The sequence below is a fragment of the Rattus rattus genome, chromosome 1 (assembly GCF_011064425.1).
Source record: "Rattus rattus isolate New Zealand chromosome 1, Rrattus_CSIRO_v1, whole genome shotgun sequence".
Taxonomy (NCBI): Eukaryota; Metazoa; Chordata; class Mammalia; order Rodentia; family Muridae; genus Rattus; species Rattus rattus.
In genome coordinates, this window is record NC_046154.1 from 212,377,561 (window position 1) to 212,393,703 (window position 16,143).

Genomic DNA, 16,143 nt, shown 5'->3' on the forward strand with positions numbered 1-16,143 from the left:
TTTCAGCAGCACTGCCGCGGTGCCCTCTTGTGGCAACACACAGGACCTGCATGACCATGATTTTTATAGGAAGCAAAAGTAACTTTACACTTTGAATAAACATAGTCTATACAGACCTATTACTCTGAGAATCAATCCAAATATAAAATGGGTAACTATGAGACATGGTGACCTGTGTTAAGGAAAAGGAACTATTTGAGCAAAATAATCCTCCTTGAAAGAAAAGTGGGCTTGCTGAGGTCCACCACAGGCTGTTTGGATGTGACATTCTCCATACTTGCTGTCTTGCTGACCTCACGGCCACCAGCTGAGCTCAAAGCAGTGCCGTAACCATCCCTGCATCTGGCACTGATCCCTTCCTCCACTTTTCCTTCCCTCTATGGCTTCCTGACACAAGCTGTCCCTTAACAAGGCCTGTCTGTACAGTTCCTCACTGAATGCATCAGTCATGGCAAGCAGGGGACCTTGATCGCTATAGGCAGGTTTTAATGTCAGTTTCACACTAAAGCCTTGTGTGTGATGCCCTCTGTATATAGATACTCCTGAGGAAAGCTCTCGGCTTCCTGGGGTGTAAGTCAGAATAGCTGAGTCGACCTTTTGGTCTATAAAACATGCAACAATCACTATTTGAATGAGGTCCCGAGAGCCTTCCAATCATTCGAGTCAGCATTCCCCATATATTTTGGAGGAAGCCTGAGTCCTCCTGGCTGACCACAAGCTGAGCATCTCCTGGTGTCCATGCCAGGACAGCTGATTTCAGTCCATGTAACTGGCAGGAAATCACTGCTTTGTCCCTGCCTCCTGCTTAAAAAGCCTAATCTTCCTGATTTCTGTTTTTCCCCAGACAAGATTTCTCTAACAGCCTTGGCTGTCCTAGAAGTCACTCTGTAGACCAGCTGGCCTCACTCAGAGAAATCTACCTGCCTCTGCCTCCGTGGGATCAAAGGTGAATCCGCATGCTGACCATTCCTGACTGCTCCTTCTGCAGACCTAGCCAACAGCAAAAAGCTCCTCTCACTGAATAACACTATGGCGTCACTCTAATCCATCTTTCTCAGATAATGGGGCTTGTATCCAAACACTATGAAGACAGAGCTTCTGGACAATGGGATGCTTCCAATGTGATACATTCTTTCTTAGTGAGAAACCAGAATTACATTCAGAGTTTTAAAAGACTTGTTTTTATGTGAATGAGTGCTTACTTGTGTGTGTACCACACATGTGCAGTGTAGTGTCCACAGAGTCAGCGAACCCTGGATCACCTGGAGCTGAAGTTACCTTGAGTGCTAGGAACCAAGCCTGGGTCTGCCACAAGAGTGCTAACCACTGAGCCATCTCCCCAGTCTCCACACTCAGATGATTTTTTAAAGAATCTAATACTATATATTAAAAAAAAAAATAAAATGCAGGGGCTGGAGAGATGGCTCAGTAGTTAAAAGCACTGACTGCTCTTCCAGAGTCCTGGGTTCCAATCCCACATGGTGGCTCACAACCATCTGATGCCCTCTTCTGGTGTGTCTGAAGACAGCTACAGTGTACTTATATATAATAAATAAATCTTTAAAAAAATGAAGACAATAATTATAATGACATGATAATTCTTTTAACAATTACTAATGTTTTTGTTGTTTCATTTTTGTTTTGGGTTTTTGTTTTTTTTGAGACAGAATCTTTTCTCTCTACATAGCCCTGGCTGTTCTAGAACTCACTATGCAGACCAGGCTGGCCTCGTCACAGAGATCTACCTGCTTCCCCAGTGGCAGGATCAAGCATGCGCCATCACACCTAGCAGTAAGCACTTTTCTGAGTGCTGGTCTCTAATCTTAATGTTCTCCATGTTTTCTCTAGAACACAATACTGTTACAGACTTTTCAAACAAACTGTTTTGACCTACTACATTTGATTTTAACCAAAAAACTGAGGAGTGACCTCTTTTACTAATCCTAATACAACAGTAGCCATCTATTTTTCTAAAGGCAGCAAAGGTTCTCACTGGAAGCAGTCTGTGCCTGTGCATACAGTTTTTATGGTTTCACTGGAAGCAGTCTGTGCCTGTGCATACAGTTTTTATGGTTTCACTGGAAGCAGTCTGTGCCTGTGCATACGGTTTTTATGGTTTCACTGGAAGCAGTCTGTGTGCCTGTGCATACGGTTTTTATGGTTTCACTGGAAGCAGTCTGTGTGCCTGTGCATACGGTTTTTAGCCTTGTGCACATTTTCTTAAGAAGGAGAGGAAACTCTGCCATCGATTCTTGTTTCGTTTCCTATACCTAGGAGTATAATGCAGAAATAAGAGCGAAGATGCCCACACTACACAGTGGGCATGCACAAGGCATTGCTCTGAAGACACTACCTGATGTGTGCTTGTTCCAAAATCCATTCAGTTCATGTTCCACAAAGGGCTCATTTAAGAGCAACTTTGGCAGAAGTGCAGAAGCAACAATCTCCTGGGAAGTGTGCTGCAGGTCACTAGAGTACAACTCACCATTTGAGACCGCTCGGGGCTCCTGCCCAACACCAACACAGTTTAGTACCTGGATATCCACTCCCCAAGCTCATTTCTATCGCAAGGATAAGGGGTGTCCTCTGGCCTCTCACGTAGCACCTTGGAGCACAGATGTATGATGGGAAGATCCCAGCAAGCAGAAGTGTCAGATTCAAATACATCTCTTTCTCCATTTTGTGAGCCCACGTTGTCAGGGCTGGGGAATGTAGTCCAGGGGTGGAGTGACTGGTTGCCTAGCATGTGTCAGCCCTGGGCTCTACGTCCATCATCACACATACATCACACACATAAGTATTTGTGGCTTTTAAATCTCTGACCTGAGTCCCTACACTGTGAAACAGAACTGACCAGTCCTCCTATCACCACAGACAAAGGCTAAGGCAACAATTAAGAATGGTCTCTAAATGTTCAAGACATCTTACAATTACTAGGCTTCATCTGGGAGGAGACCTTGGGAAGGCAAGTGAACAGGACCAGTGCTCTCCCACAATGGTGGCCACCAGTATCAATCCCCCACGGACTGAACTCGCTGACACTGAAGCTGCTTTAAGACTGTTCACAACACAAACCTGACCCAACTTGTCAGCATTTCTAGCCTTTAGACTCCCCAACAGTGGGTACCCCCAAATCCTCATTTTAGCGTGAAGCAGTTCCAGCAGTAAGTAAACGTGTTAAGCTCTCACCAGGCAACACTGCACTACCTGTGAACACGGGGTCCCAGTTACTCATCACAATAGCCTTTTACCACCTCCATGGGATGGGCCTGGGACTCAGCTCAGCAGCAGCATGGCCCAGTCTGGCTTCAGAATCACACCTCAGCCCTTTGCAGCACTGTACACTACGGAAGGGACGGTAAAGTGCCAGAGCTTCAAGCACACACAATAATTCACATGGGAGCATGGTCCTTACCCACTCATATCACAATTATAGCCCAAACACAACCTTAAAGCCTATTGTCTAAACACATTTCCTTATGGTAGGGATTATCCACATTCCTAGACACTAAGGTTCAAAGAACACTTGCAAAAGAAAGGGAAAAACCTACAGAAATCTCTGACACTGAAGTAGATTTGCAGCTTCCCTCTGTCTAGAGGAAAACAGAAAATAAAACTGCATCCCTGCTATCTGTGGTTGCCGTGCCTTTCATCCCAGCACTGAAGGCAGAGGCAGAGGCAGGCAGCTCTGTTCAAGGCTAGCCTGGTCTACAAGGTGAGTTCCAGGCCAACCGAGCTTCAGAACGAGACTGTGTCAGTCACAATCACACCCTGTATTTCTAACATATCTGGAATTTAGATTTCCGACCAATAATCTGGCAGCGTGTGTCAACATTTACCACATGCACTTGTGGAGGCCCTCCTGGGTGTATCTGAGGTGCAGAGGCGTCTCCTGTGGCGTGGTAGACCACACAGTCAGGAAGGGAAGGGTCTCGGCAATGCAGGTGTGACAGTGTGCAGTATAATCCGTGTTTTCTTCACGAAAGCTCTAAATTGGGGGGTGAGGGGTGGGGCAGGAAGGAGGGAGAGATAGATAGATGGGGGCATGGGAAAGGACCACAAACTTCCTGAGGGTAGAAATTAGCGAGACATGGGTATCTCTCGCATGTTCTACTTTGTAGACATCTGTATGTTTGAAGTAGATAATTACTCATGAAACAAAAATGCAAAATTTCCAAATAGCAAAGCTGTTGAAGGCTACTTTTCTAAAGGCTAAGACCAAGCAGATTAGTTCTCATTCACAAAGCTGTGGTGCAAGGAGTACAGTGTTACCTCAACTGCACTGAGTTCTTTCTGAATTTTACATCAAGTTCCTCACCTCAGGAATTTTAAAGGCCAGCAATGCCCATTTTCAGACTGTGTTGGAATGGCCACGTCAGAGTGAGCCTTTATGATTACTGACATCAGGAAACAGACAAAGACTTAGACAAAATAATAATAATAATAATAATAATAATAATAATAATAATAATAATGACTGCACTGCATAGTTTTGCTGCACTTTATTCAAAACTGGCCCCACTTCTTACTTAAGAGAGCTAAGCGCCCAGTGTCCAAATATAAATATCACCATGTGTTGGAAAAATAACCTTCTGATTTGTGCTCTGACCCAAATTTGGCACAATTAAATCATATGCAAGTCAGACACAAGTGTTCACAGCTCAGCAGCAGTGAACTCCTGAAGCAGCCCAGACAGACTGCGGCTCCCTGGAGTCCTCTCAAGTCACACACACAGCACACCGTGCACAGGTTCTTTTATTCTGTCCTGTGGGTGTCAACAGTGCTGACAGGATAGTGTTGGAACATTCGGAAAGCACACACCTGAATGTTGTCACATTGCACTACATCACAACTTGGTAACTACTGAACAGTTATGTCTACTAATACAGTGAATGAAACGTCTGCTCACACCATTCCCTGTAAACAAGGCTGTGCACTACAGTAACACAGGATTATGCATACCATGATATCAAGGAGGAAAATACCTCTTTAAATAAACTATTCTATTTATAAATAAACTCTGATTTTCTCAGTACACATTTACAGACCTGATCAATAAAAAGAAACAATATATATATATATATTTTTTTTTTTCTTTAAAAAGCAAATGTTGAGATATGGACCACATAGAAATCCACCTGGGGAAGGGTAGGGAGCAAGCATGGGGCAGGAGAGTTATGAGTTAACTCTGTGAGCACACACCAACACGAGGACAGGACTGACTGGGAGGAGCTTGTTTTTACTTGAATTCCAGCAAGTTGCAATCAATCTTGTAGTACACATAGGGGTAGTATTCTTGCTGACTCAGGTTCAGGCCAGGAATATCCATAGGAGCCTACAGGAAAACCGGACACCAGTTAGTCATTTACCTTTATGGATACCTATTCTGGGCTGAAGTCACACATTTAAACTAATTTAATCTAAGTGTTCACTTAGCTGTAAGAACTGGAAAAGTCTACACCTGCTGGGTCACTGAGAAACACAGTGAGCAGGAAGGGCAGACTAGGCTCTGCCCCGAAGCCTATTTGAACCAGGACTCTCCCAGTTTATTGTGTATAACTGCAAAAGGTAACCTTTGAAATCTTGGGTTTAGGACACGAGGCCTTTAAAACACAGTGTCTAAATAAACCAAGTGTGGTGTGAAAGGTTCCAGGTCTATTTGCCCCTTCTAAGAATTTACTGGGAGCAAAGTCTGTAGGAAAGACTTAGGAGTCCTAGCTTCCCCAAGATCTTAAGAGAGCAACTCATTTCCTACATTTTCTCTAATCAAGAAAACTAATTTTTCATTTTTCTGATTCATGAGATCTTAAACTACAGAGAAAACCAGCAAGACCTGTGAACTGTGAACTGTAAAGTAACAGCACGCCCACACAGTGGGAGGACAGCCCCCGCTTGCTGTCATTTGAAAGCCACTTTCGAAGCCTGTGGTGACCACTCCTCAGCATGAGCAGCACTGCCTCTTCCTCCACAGGGCCTGGCTCCAGTTTCCAGCACCCCATGGCTGCTCACAACTCAGTGTCTGCAACTCCAGCTCTAGGGAGTCTACCTTCCTCTTCTGCCCTTGAGCGTCCGTCAGACACTCACCACTGTACAGCCACACGTGCAGGCCAAACACCCGTAAGCAAAACATCTGACAACGGTTTTAGAGAAATGACAACGCCCTCCATGTTCATCTGAGCCAGAGATCAGAAATGGCTCAGTGGGTAAAGGCTGTTAAGCCTCCTGATGACCAGAGTTTGAACTCTTGACCCCACAAGGTGGAAGGATAAAACACATAGACAGACAGGCAGGCAGGCAGGCACTTGCACACTTGCGTGCATGACATACACACAAATACATGTGCATGCACGCATGTAGCCTGGTGTCCTATGTGTCTTCTGTCCTTCCTGGGAGTCCTCGTGCAGTCTTTTCTCCACCCCCCAAGTTCTACTGTCCTAAGCTAAGGTGTACTTACATCAATGATGGCAGCTGCACTGCTGTCCAGATGTTTGTACAACTCATGCAACACTTCTCTTAGCTTCTTCACTGATTTCTTATTAGGTTGAAGGAGCATTGCTTGGAAGTTTACCGGCAAGCCATACCTTAAAAAGCAACAGAAACAGCGCAAGCACATAAAGCACTTAAAGACAATTTCTTTTTAGAGCAAACAGCCTCCTGCTTCTCTCTTCATGGACACAGCATGTTTCATGTTAAATACTCCCTTCTCAAGTCTGCCACCAGCCACAGAAGCTTACACTGGCATGTAAACATAGACCTCTGAGCCCATTAGTATCCTTTCAGTAAAAACGGAGCCACTTCATGGGCTGTAAGCTCAGGCCTATGACCCCAACACTGGGGAGGCTAAGGCAAGGGGTTATTGAAGTTTAAGGCCAATCTGGGCTATAGAGGTAGAAAAACAGACAGGCCAATCACTAGGAATTAATTAATATTCAATTTCACAATAATCTACAAATATGCCCAGTGCATAAATACATGGTTAGAAGTTCTTCTGTCTGTAACTAAAAGCTAAGACTTTCCATCCTTCTATACGCATTTTAAGAAACTCAAGACTGAGAAGCATGGCTGTAGACAAGTGTCTAAATGGTGATAGCATGTGCAGAGGGCCATGAGCCAAATCTATACTGTACATCGCACTGCATGCAAAATATCTCAGCAATCTTCATTTTAAACAAACACTGGCATTTTCTTTTAAAGACAGGGTTCGCTGACTGTGTAAACCAGGCTGGCCTCGAACCCAGAGATTGCCTGCCTCTACTTTCTACCTGCTGGGATTAAAGGTGTGCACTGCCATACCCAACATGGCTAATATCTTAAAATTCCTTTTGCATTAGCTACAAATCATGTGCCACATACTGATATCTTTACTGAAGCAAGAACCACAAAACGAATGGTGGTTCCATGAAGCCAGAGAGATGTCTCAGGGGTTAAGAGCTGAGGCTGCTCTTCCAGAGGACCTGGGTTCAATCCCCACACCCACATGGCAGCTCCCAACTATCTGTAACTCCAGTTCCAGAGGATCTGACAGCTCTTCTGGACTTCACAGGCACTATGGTACACAGGCATCACATAGGCAAAATTCTCATACACAATAATAAATCATTTTAAAAAGTGGTGGTGCTCCCTATTATAATGGAGCTCAGAATTTCTTTGCCTCAAGCCCTTCATCACCGTGCAGTCGTGGGGCTTCTGGGAGAGCTGTAGTACACAAACCTGCACTTCCAGATGTCCCACATACTGGTCAGTATCAAAGGCCTTGTGGAGCACGTATGACGGACGGCACATATCTGCTGTGCTGGCACTCAGGAGGCTGAGGCAGGAAGATCAAAGGCTGAGCCAGCCTACCCTAAAACTGAGCTCCAGGTTAGCCTGGAGTGACTACGTCAAACAAAACAAGTGGCTATAGTGAGCAACTGAGACGCACACCAACTAGACAAAACTACGCAGTACATTCCATGGGTCCCACAATGAAATCACTCACTGCTCAGACTGACTCTCCTGAAATAGTACATGACTAAATATGAGACAGAGCAATGTGGGTCCCTTTTCCTGAACCTGGTGTTAAAGAACGAGATAAATATGCACATGACAATCTGTGTGACCCTGACAGTCACTCCCTCATAACTGCCTCATTGGCTGCTCCAAATCACCTTCCTAAGGCTGGATGATGTGAGGAAAAAGGCACACGGAACTCTGCAACTCCAACTTTCTCAATTAACTTCCTTACCTTAAAACAGACTCCACAAAAACCCGTAATGCTTTTATATGGATCCATGCAATAAACGCCTCACTGAAATTCACTTTAAGCCACCGCACAAGTGGTCCCTTTAAAAAGAGAAACACAAAATTACCACAAACTTGGTTTTCAAATGGCAATTAGACAAGTCAAACATTTTTTTAAGTGATTAGCTACATTATGAAAGTTTCAAATATTATACTGGATATATTTTACCACGCTGTTAAATGAAAGGGAAAGCCAGTACTTAAAGTAGCCTCAGAAGACTCTAGAATGAACTATGTTCATGAACAGCAAAAGGCACACCCATGACTTCTCAGGAGCACAGCCATTCCCATCTGGAGTCTGAATCCTGATCACGATTTATATTTTCCTGATTCTATGACAATGCAGTTCTTGCTGAACTTAAGCGTTTAGTACAATTTAAAGCCTCTTCACAGACGTCAAACAATGCCTCTTCCTGTCCACTAACACCTAACATGCCCAGCAACAATTTTTAGGCAAAGAGGATAATTAAGCTCTGATCAAATATTTGCTCTTTGAGCTGCTGTGGCCAACAGCATCTGACATTTGCCTGCTAGAAAGCAGAGGTGGGTGGGGTGATGCACGGCTGTGCACGGCTGTGCGGTATCCAAGGGAAGCCTGGTCTGGACATGGGTGAGCGCCCACAGACTCCTCCTTCACATAGCCCTGGGCTGCTGGGAATCCATACAGACAAGTTCTCCCGTGACCAGGATCACCTAGCACCTCCTGACCCTGATGCTCTTCCTTCAATGCTAGGATTACAGGGTCCACCACCACAACCAGTTTTTGTCAATGTGGCACTGTGACTTTGTGCCCGCTAGGTAAGCACATCTTCACCCCAACACTTACACTTTTCTAGCACCCAAATTATAAACTGCATTTTCATATTTCCCCTCCCTTCAGTATCCCCAGAATGTATTTTCCATTTTCCTAAGACTCAAAAGCAAAATAAGCTCTAAAATATTCAATGAAAAGACTACAAAAGGAGGCCCTGGCTCAGGAGTGGGGCTTGAGGTCAGATCCCTGAACCCATGTAAAGAGGGGCGAAGGGCAGGCATGGACACACAGGCTAGGAACCCCAACGCTGTGGGAGTGCCGACAGGAAGGGTCTGGCACTTGCTGGCTGCCTATAGTCCCAACACTCTAAAGTGGAAGCAGGAGAACCCCCCCAAGCTCCAGACAGCCCTGGGCCACACAGCGCGTTCCACTTGGACCATGGGATGAAACCCTGTCTCAAAAAAGTAGTGGGACAGTAAAGTAACTCAAATCCTAGTCAGAGAAGACAGCACGGTTTCCCGTTCTGCTGCGCTGACGGCACTGAGGAACACACGTACAAACTGTTTCTTCTTGTCCGTGGACAGCCGGTTCATCTCCTCTTTGTCGGCTCTCATCTCCTCCTCGTTATACTGGAAGTCACGGACGATGAACCTACACGCAGGGGAAAGACAAGTCTGTCTACACCACGTACAGCCAAGTCAACACACTTAAATTACACACACACACACACACACACACATGCACGCACACACACACACACACGAGACAGACAGACAGACAGACAGTCTGACTTACTTGTTTTCTCTGGCCTTGTGTCTGAAATCATCAACTGCTTTTTTAAACAAGGTGACGTTACAAAGATAACTGTCTTGGTCCTCTGAAAGAACACTAAAGGGGAAAAGGCATTTTTAGCTCTATACTTACTGTGGAATTCAGAAACAGGAGGCTGGGAAGGCACGCTCACTTCATCTGCAGCACCTCCAACAATAAGACACTGGGTATTCCTGGCGGTCTCAGGTTCAGATGCCTTCACACGCTCTACTACACTTACTAGCTGACAAGATGATCTGCTCACTACGGGAAGCCACACTCTGGAGCATGCTGTTCAATTTCTAGCATCAGTCTGGTTGGTCAAACTGTCTCTTCTCGTCTCACGGACTATTCTTTCTCTTTCCACTCCAATCCAGTCAGCCCACAGGGTCTGGCTCAACTGCTCTAGACTGCTACCAACTCGAGCTCCAGGTACTTATTCCTGTTTTCCCATCCCCCGCAGCCCAATCGGAACTCCCCAGCTCTGAGTGAACATACTTCTTCTGTGGGTCATGGGGTCCTTTTAGGGTCTATGGTGCCTGTGAGTACACAACTTCTGGCTGCAGCTCCATGGACACTGTAAAGACCTTCCCAGACACAACTGCCAGGAAACTCTGTCACAGAAGGCCGCTATTGGCTCAGACAGGAGAATCTAGACTCTTTATGCAGAGGCGAGGTCTGTGAAGCTGAATACAATGCTTTCAACAGCCATACCCTGGGTAGGCACAGACTCGGGAGGGGACTCTTCTACTGCTCATACGCTGGACATGTTCTCATGGTTAATTTGTGGTTTTGTAAGAGAAAAACACACTCTGAAGCATGAGTGATACACACACAACCCTCTGACAGAACTCTAGTGACTCCCAAAAGAAAGGTAAAGGCTACCCAGTGAGCTGGCCCAATTGGACTTTTTTAAGTTTCTGGTGCAGGTAACTGAACCCAAGACCTCCCACAAGCCAGGCAAGAGCTCTACGTTCTAGATACACCCCTAGACTCCAATCAGACACTTTAAGAAGCAAGAGGAGGAGGGCACGGTGGCACACACCTTTAAGCCAGCACTCAAGAAGCAGAGGTACCCCAAGTCTTTGAGTTTGAGGCTAGCCTAGTCTTCACAGAGTTTCTGACGAGCCAGGGTGACATAGTGAGACATTTCTCAAAGAAAATCCCAAACAAAAACATACACCAGGAGACAGAAAAGGGAAGTGAGAACGCGAGGGGAGAGCCAAGTCTCCTGAGTCAATAAAGAGCAACCAGCACAAACCTCCTCCCGGCCACAGTAATACATACATACAGACACCCTAGTATTCAGCTGGGTTCCAAATTATCTCATGTTTTAAAACAGAATATCTTGCAAACTGCTAGGCTCTGTGTACTGAACAATGGAGTTGAGAAGATCAGTAAGGTACCACAGGTCAAAGCGCTTCCTGTCAATCCTGACAGCCTGGAACAGACATGGAAGGAAAGGCAGACTAACCTCCCACCACCGAGCTGCCCTCTGGCCTCCAGACATGAACCATGTCATGTGTGTGCCTGCACACACACTAAAAATAAAAACCCTGTTGTCCTGCTGTGTAGAATGAAGGGCGGAGTGGTGGTACACCTATAACCCGGCACTCAGAGGGCAAGGCCATCCCAAACTGTACAGCACAACCCTGTCTCAAGAAAAAAAAAAAAAGCCCACATCCAGGTTTGAGGGTGGCAATCTTATTTTAAAAATTACTATACACAGTACTGTTTCATTATGGCACTTTCTAAGAATGGTATTTTCAAGTTTTTTCTTTTATTTCAAAATTCTTAGTGTGTCAGAGGCTCAACAGTAAGTAGTGAGCAGCACTGCCCACAGGAGGAAAAGGAGCAGAGATCCTCCAGCCTCTGCTTAAGTACATGGGTCCCCAATGATCCTCTGACAGAACTGCCGGAATTGCCACAGTTGCTGTGGATGAGACTCTGAGTTATTTCCTATTAATCTCTATGTTTTAAAAATTAAAAACAACAAAGAAATTTAGTAAAACCTTTCTAGGCCTTCGGGACATTGCTCTGAAGGGGCAAAGGCCATTCAATAAAATCTTGCACAAAGGCAAAACAAAAGATATTTAAAACATCAACCAAATATGTCAAGCTTAGCCTGGGCTACATGAGATCCTATCTCAATAAATATAAAAAGGGAGGGGGCATGGAGGGGGAGACGGAAGGAGAAAGGGAGGGTGGGAGGGCAGGCAGATGATCAAGTGATACCATCTATTTTTTTAATATTTATTTTTGAATACTGGTCTTTACCTGAATATATGTCTATGCACCACATGTGAGTCTGGTGCCATTGGAGGTCAGAAGACAGACAGATTCCCAGTAACTTAAGTTACAGGTGATTGTGAGGTACAATGTGGATGCTGGAACCAAACCTGGATCCCCGCAAAAATAGCTAATGCTCTTAACTGCTAAGCTATCTCTAACCCCATTACTATCCAGATTGTTTGTATGTATGTATGTATGTATGTATGTATGTATGTATGTATGTATGTATGCTTCATGTGCATTGGTGTTTTGCTTGGATGAATGTTTGTGAGACAGAGTCAGAGCCTCTACAACTGGAATTACAGGCGTAATGGGCTGCCATGTGGGCACTGGGAATTGAACACAGGACCAAGGGCAGCCAATGTTCTTGACCACTGAGCCAGTTCTCTAGCCCTACTATCTAACTGACTTAATTTGAGTAAAGGCTTGAAACAGTGACTACCTCGAGGTAATTAAGATGTTAGTTAACTGAGATGAGGCTCGAAGTAGGCTACTTACCTAGCATGTGCCAAGTTCTGCATTTGACCCCCAACACCACACACTAAGGAAAATGTTAGCTACAAGCCACAGATCTTCATCGAGCCACAGAGCTCTTTCCTGAACAAAGGTGTCAGAGCAGTGCCCTGAAGGTCTAGCTGGCTTGCACGGATTATATGCTCTTCCCAATGCAGTCTGCCTCACTCTATGTTCTCCACGGACACTTTGTCAAATGTACTTTACACTGTGAGGTGGGGTTGGGGGTCCTAAAGGCCATTAGGACAAGTATTGCCTGGATTTTACTATCCTTCCTTTAAATTATGAAAGTGATTAGCAAATGACCTAATCTCTGAAACAGTGTAAAGCCCTTTCGAAATCAGAGCTTACTACCTATCTATACAGTACCCCACCCAACACGGAAGCCTGCCTTCTGCATTCTACCACTAGAGGACACAGGGGCTTCACCTTCCTCCTGAGTACCTGCTTCTGCAATACTGTGTCAGTCTCTGAGCTCAAACGCTGTAGAGAAGTTACTACTGGTCAGGATCAACAGCCCGGATGAGACTGGATGTCAAGATACAACCACTGTCTTCAGTTTGCCATGTGAAGAGTTGGCTTTAATAAAGGGCATTATTTCAAATACAGGGGAAAATCACGAGCTCAGGTTTATAGCTTATTTCTCAAAAGACCGATACTTGTCAAATGTCAATGGTATTATCTTGTGTTTTATATAATCTATCAAATCTTAAACTAACTTTGTAATTTCTTTGACATTTGAGATAGAACAACGGGACCGAGAAGTTCAAAGACATGCCCAGGTCACACAGAAGAACCATCAATAGAGTCCATGACTTTCCATTATACTAAACTAACTCCTGCATGACACAATGAACTGGAAAAGGAAGTACTTCTGGACTGATCTTACCAAGTTCACTTCCTCACTGTCTTTGACACCTTCTTTAACAAGTACATTTCATGCAGAAATAACAGACCATAGACTGATGATATAGGTCACAAGCTACAAGACCATTGTCAGCCCTGCCTTGCCAATAGGCACTGAAAACCATGTGCTATATAGGCCATTTAAACATGGCCTCCTAGCCTATGAAGAAACTGGCTAAACTGCCTCACAGCACTGCAGCCACTAACAGACAATGACATTAAACTCATAACTCAGAAATGCTTACTAAAAAGGCAAGCATTCTGTTGCTTTTTAAATATACAGATCTCGCCTCATCATCTACTCAAATAAAACCTGAAGGCTCACACAACGTTCCAGAGCTGCCTGATGTGACTCCTTTGCTACATAAACGAAGACTTAGTTCCTAGAGGAAGCTAGTTCCGATGGAAGCTTCAAGGAGGCAGCAAGACCTAGCAGAAGCCCCATGGCTAGGTCTGGTCCTGGTCCCAAGCCCCATGGCTGGCTCTGGCCCTGGCCCTGGCCCTGGCCCTGGCCCTGCCATCATCTTCCTGGTAAGTGTGGCTCTGGGCAAACGACCTCATCTCACTGTCCTCATATTTCTCCAACTATGAAAATGAGGGGTCAAAACAGCTATGCCAAGTCCTTCTAGATCTGAAATGATAATAACTAAAGTTGACAACTTATGAAGTAAAAACGATGGCTATAAATGACAGATTTACTGCAAAGAAAACACAGACCATGAAGAGATTTCCTAACCCCATAAGCTGTTGGAAGACATCTGGGAAACAAAGCACTGTTGCAAGATGGCTACTTACTTGCTCGACCTTGGTACTACCATTTCTGCAAGTGTTTCATACTGCTTAATCCAGTCATTGTGGTTCAACCTGCAGAAAAGGCACAATAAACATTAGGAAAAGAAGACAGGACCCCCTTCTGCCGTGTCCAGGAAAAGAACATGTGGGACAAATGGGAAATGTGGCTCCAATAAAGTACACCATGTGTGTAGCAAAACATCCACTCCCCTACTGAGAGCATGCCTCACAAACACAGAAAACAGAAGGAAGCAGGAAGTCTGGACTGCTTCCCTCACAGCCAGTGACTCTTGCAACAGAGGCACAGCCTGGTTTGTGATGGCACAGTACAGATTCTACTATTTTTAAACTGCATGGCTGGAAAACATAATTTATACCTCATTTAAAAAATAGAAGAGGCCATGGGAAATTACTACCATTTAGTGGCCATTACCAAAAGCTGATTAAACCCTATTTACAGAAAACTAGGTGTCCCCAGGAAGCGGCTAGGACACAGTAACAATAAAGGATGCTGCCTCAGAACATTGTGCAACAGCTTTCTGGGAAGGTCACTGGCTTGGGGGGTGTGGAGACAACTTATGCGTGACTTACAGTAAAGGCTGGTAGACACAGGTAATTCATTATGTAAAGTGATCCACGGGGGGGTCTTGTTTAATTTTCAGATACAAAAAGCTGAAAATTTCAACACAATTTTTAAATAAAGCATAGTAAGAAAAATATGGGCAAAGGTTATTTTCCTGTAAAATATAAAAGCAAAGATACACAGGATTTTTAAGTAAATATCATGTTCTAATGTTCCAGGGGACAACTGTGTAAGGAAAGCGTGAAGCAAAGATTCTCACTCCGGGCACAGTGACGTATGCACTTGTGCCTGTGGCCTTAGTGCCTGGGAGTAAAGGCAGGAGCAGGACAAGTCCCAAGCCAGCCGGACCACAGGGCGACTTCAAGGACAGCCCTAAAAAAACAGAAAAATCCAAAAGCCTACATTCTCCAGAAGGAGAAATGCTCCAGTCAGGTAACGTTAGGGAAACTGAGTCCCCTAACATTCCTCTCCGCCCTCCTCCAGGAGCCAGTGTTTTCCTTTTACTCCCAATTCCCTAACCAGATAAAATACAGAACAAAGAAGACAGGCTTTATGCAGTGATACTTTGAAAAAGCAATATAGTCTGTTTCAGATTAGATCCTCAGAGATAGCAGCATAGGACCTGAGGCTACTAAAAGTGTCTCTTACACACAGGCTTTTTTGCCCTTGTTTTGAGACAGGGTTTTACTATGTATGTGGCTGGCCTAGGATCTCTTGTGCAGCCTCTGCTGGCCTCAGCTCACAGAGGCCTGTCTGCCTCTGCCTGCCCAGTGCTGGGATTAAAGCCGTGTGCCACTACTGTGCAAGTCACTCACTCAGTTCTACTCCTCCCAGACTCTCCAAAACTACCTATGAGCAAATATTCATACAGCAGGCCTAAGTAAAAAGGAGATTTCAAAGGGTTATTAAATCCAAAGGTAAGCAAACTATGTGCATTTGAGTTAGTAAGCAAAATTTTATTTTCATTTTATTTTATTTAATCTGTTTACAGATTCTGTGGCTGCTGCAGCTCTAACAGCCAAGTAGCACGGCAGAGCAGAGCAATTTTGAGAGCAGCAAAGCCAGAAGGACTGTCCAACCCTGTGTGAAGAGCAGCAGAGGCTGCCCCAGCCCTTTACAGTGGAAAAAACATTCTTCTTCACTTTATGGGGGTTTTTGTTATTGTTCTTTTTGAGATAGGGTTTTTCTGTGTAGCCCTGACTGTCCTGGCACT

The 16,143-nt window shown here is 44.8% G+C and overlaps 1 protein-coding gene across 2 annotated transcripts in view; it reads right to left on the bottom strand.

The window, feature by feature from the left end:
• Nucleotides 1-4,487: 4,487 nt before the first annotated feature.
• The window catches only part of Atp6v1c1 (ATPase H+ transporting V1 subunit C1), a 36,231-nt gene continuing 24,575 nt past the window's right edge, over nt 4,488-16,143 (bottom strand). For both annotated transcript variants that reach the window (XM_032914614.1, XM_032914607.1), the window contains exons 8-13: nt 14,351-14,419; nt 9,830-9,922; nt 9,592-9,685; nt 8,225-8,322; nt 6,455-6,581; nt 4,488-5,335 (exon numbers count right to left, since the gene is read on the bottom strand). In XM_032914614.1, coding sequence (XP_032770505.1) covers nt 5,240-5,335; nt 6,455-6,581; nt 8,225-8,322; nt 9,592-9,685; nt 9,830-9,922; nt 14,351-14,419 — 577 coding nt within the window. In that variant the 3' untranslated portion in view covers nt 4,488-5,239. The remainder of the gene's footprint in view (nt 5,336-6,454; nt 6,582-8,224; nt 8,323-9,591; nt 9,686-9,829; nt 9,923-14,350; nt 14,420-16,143) is intronic.